This window comes from Ursus arctos, unplaced genomic scaffold, assembly GCF_023065955.2.
Source record: "Ursus arctos isolate Adak ecotype North America unplaced genomic scaffold, UrsArc2.0 scaffold_6, whole genome shotgun sequence".
In the NCBI taxonomy this organism is placed as follows: Eukaryota; Metazoa; Chordata; class Mammalia; order Carnivora; family Ursidae; genus Ursus; species Ursus arctos.
Genome location: NW_026623078.1, coordinates 85,514,101 through 85,517,033, shown reverse-complemented (window position 1 = coordinate 85,517,033; position 2,933 = coordinate 85,514,101). Strand labels below are relative to the sequence as shown.

The 2,933-nt window shown below is 61.9% G+C and overlaps 1 protein-coding gene across 1 annotated transcript; it reads right to left on the bottom strand.

The window, feature by feature from the left end:
- Positions 1 to 544: 544 nt before the first annotated feature.
- On the bottom strand, positions 545 to 2,532 carry LOC113247599 (lymphocyte antigen 6B-like). The gene is made up of 3 exons (XM_026488802.3): positions 2,464 to 2,532; positions 2,081 to 2,185; positions 545 to 1,382 (listed from the first exon to the last, which is right to left on the bottom strand). Exons 1-3 carry the CDS (start codon positions 2,507 to 2,509, stop codon positions 1,150 to 1,152), a joined length of 384 nt encoding a protein of 127 aa, XP_026344587.1. The 5' UTR covers positions 2,510 to 2,532; the 3' UTR covers positions 545 to 1,149.
- Between the last annotated feature and the right edge of the window lie 401 nt (positions 2,533 to 2,933).

The window sequence follows — 2,933 nt, the reverse complement described above, 5'->3', positions numbered from 1 at the left end:
ATGGCCCTTCGTCACAGCAGCCTGAACCAGCACTCAGACTCTCACTGGGTCGCTTCAGCAGACAAAGGACAGTAACCGTGATGCCTGATTCTCAAGGCGGATTCAAGACTAAAGGAGAAAAGGAGGTGAGAGCCCCCCCCCAGTGCCTTCTCCCACCACGTTTGGTAAGGTTTGTGGGAAGAGCCCCCCTCTCCCGGCTGTGTAGGGGGCCCATGAAGAGTACCCTCCTGCACCCCACAGCCACCGTCTCTGCCAGGCACCACCTCAGGGGTCTGCGTTCTGCCTGCAGGGCCTGGGATGGGCCAGCCCTGCCAGGTGCTCCCGCTGGTCACCCCGAAACTGCAGCTGAAGCCGCCCGGGACTCTACTCCCATTGCCTCGGAAGGAGGAGGAGGCCGACAGGCCCCTGGGCTCTGGCTGGCCCCAATCCTGCCACCCTGGACTGTGGCCATCTTGTCCCCAGAGGGCACCCAAGTCACTGCTCCTCGGAGCGCCCCGAGTGCTTCTGGGCCCGCGGCCTCAATACCACACGAATGACACACTTTGTGGTTTTGTTTAATGGTTTCGCCGGGTGGAAGGAGTCATTCCCCAGAGACCTTGGACCCCAGCGCGGAGAACACGCATCCGCCTGTGCTCCACGGCCACAGCGGGCATGCAGCCGGGCTTCAGGCTGGGTGAGTCCTGAGGCAGGACCACATGCACGAACTTCATCCCAGAGGCTCCCGGGAGCCAGTGAGGGAGCGGGGCTGTCGGGAAGGACACGTGGCAGGCCCGACCCCAGCCTGACCAGGGGCTCCGAGGCCTAACTCGGGCCTCGGGTTCTGGCTGCCGGGCCCCCCAGGGCAAAGGAAAACCCCTGTGCACTGCTGGGGGGCAGCTCCCTGAGGACCCTGGCAGGGCTGGTTCTGCTGGCCAAAGGGCCGGGGAGGACACCCAGGAAAAGCCAAAGACCCTGGGAGGTTCTCTGCGTTGGTGTGCTGGGGGGGGACATCCATTGGCCTTGAAGGTTTGGGGTGAACTGGCGGGGTCCCCCACCTCTCCTGTACTCTGTCCCCCATTGATGTGCTCACAGCCAGCTTGGTGGGGACGGGGGCTTGGGGCTCTGGGAGTCCTGAGTTGTGCCGCCTCACGCATGTCCCACACCTCTGGGTCACAGGGAGGCCCCTGAGAGGGTTACAAGGACACTGGCCCCAAGCATCAGGCCCATGGCGGTGGCCCCTGGCCCCTGGGTCCCAGCTCCGTTGCACAGGTCGCTGGTGCAGCAGTGCGCGTAGACGTACACGTCCTTGACGGAGGCTCGGGCTTGGATGGGCACGAGGCTCTCGCAGGACTCCACGCAGCTCTTGGCCGCTATAGCGTACTTCTCCTGGGACAGCTCCACGCCTGTCACATGGAAGAAACGTACAGAGGCTGCCGGTCTGCTGACTGTGCTTGGATCCTTCCTCCGGACCCCAGAATGACTCATCCTGGAGCCTCAGTCCTGAGAGCCCATGGACCTCCTCTCCTCCTTGGCACCCACCCCTATAGTGCCCGGAGAGTCATGCTGGCCGCAGAGCCCTGGCTGGACCTGTGGGTGAGGAGTGCCCTCGAGGCCGGGGTCTGGCTGTGCTATGAAGCCACGTTTGATTCACGGGAAATCCCCCGGGGATTCTTTCTGACTTTGGACTCTTTTCTTTTCTTTCTTTCTTTCTTTCTTTCTTTCTTTCTTTCTTTCTTTCTTTCTTTCTTTCTTTTTGAAAGAGAGGTGGGGGAGTAGGGAGGGGCAGACGGAGAGCTAGGGAGAATCCCAAGCAGGCTCCCTGCTGAGCACGGAGCTCCATCCCTAGACCCTGAGACCTTGACCCCGGCAGAAATCAAGAGTCAGACCCTCACTGATTGAGCCACCCAGGCGCCCCAGACCTCAGGGTTTTTTTTTAATAGAGTAAGACTTGTCACACCTCTTCCAGGCAGGGAAGTAGCCCCACCCCATGCCTGCCCTGGCCTGCACCCCCACTCCTGCCGAGAGGTCTTCGGGTCCCAACTCCCCCTCTTGGCTTCTAGGAAGACAGAGCCTGGGAAGAGCAGGGAGGAGAGAGACTCACTCAGCATCCCTGAAAGGCAGGCTTGGGCGCTGCTGGGGCAGTCTACGGGTCCTGAGCACGTGCTCCCCGCAATGTTAGTACAGTTGTGGCATCTTAAGGCCCAGGCTGTGGGGGAAAGAGGTCAGCGTCAGCTACCCAGTGTGCCGGAGCCCCAGGGCCTGGCCACGGCAGGAAGAGAGGCAGGTCCCAGTCTGCCACCCAGGACCCAGGATCCAGGAAGACTTGGGTGCAGAATCAAAGTGTTCCAGGGAGAAGGGGCAGGTGAGGGAGGGCCAGGGAGGGGTTTAGAAAGTACAGCCGAAGAGCCATGGCAGGGAGTGGGAGAGATGAGGCTGGGAAGAGGTGTCCTTCTCCCACCCCGTGCCCCCCTTCCCCCTCCTCACCTCCACCCTGGCACAGCAGGACCAACAGCACCACGGCAGCCTTCATCCTGGCGGCTTCCCTTGCAGAGAGCTCCGGGCTGGGCTGGCGGCTGGGCCTTATGTAGCTGCCACTCCCCTCGTCCTCCGTGGGCTCCTTCCTCCCACCCAGAGGGTCACTGTCACACCTGTCTTGGGCACGCCCCCCCCCCCCCCCCCCGCCTTGGCCAGACACACCCCTACAACAAAGGTCCTTCATCTGAGGCTCAGACAGACAGGAAATCAAGACAGCACTTGGCTGCACTTCTCAAGCTCTCCACCAAAGACAGAGGCAAGGGGGCTTGGGCTCACTGGTTCCCTCTGGGGTCTTTGCGGCAAAGGACGTTGAAAGGAGACAACAGCCAGAAGCAGCCTCTCAGAAATGTGGAGGGCTGGGGTGCCTGGGTGGCTCACTTGTTAAGCATCTGCCTTCGGCTCAGGGCGTGATCCCGGGG

What these genes read in the sequence shown, in the direction of transcription:
- LOC113247599 (XM_026488802.3), bottom strand. Translation starts at nt 2,509, where the DNA reads ATGAAGGCTGCCGTGGTGCTGTTGGTCCTGCTGTGCCAGGGTGGAG. An exon ending in CCTGCTGTGCCAGGGTGGAG is followed by an intron (nt 2,186 to 2,463) that starts GTGAGGAGGGGG and finishes TTTCCCCCACAG; the next exon opens with CCTGGGCCTTAAGATGCCAC. An exon ending in CTGCCTTTCAGGGATGCTGA is followed by an intron (nt 1,383 to 2,080) that starts GTGAGTCTCTCT and finishes TCCATGTGACAG; the next exon opens with GCGTGGAGCTGTCCCAGGAG.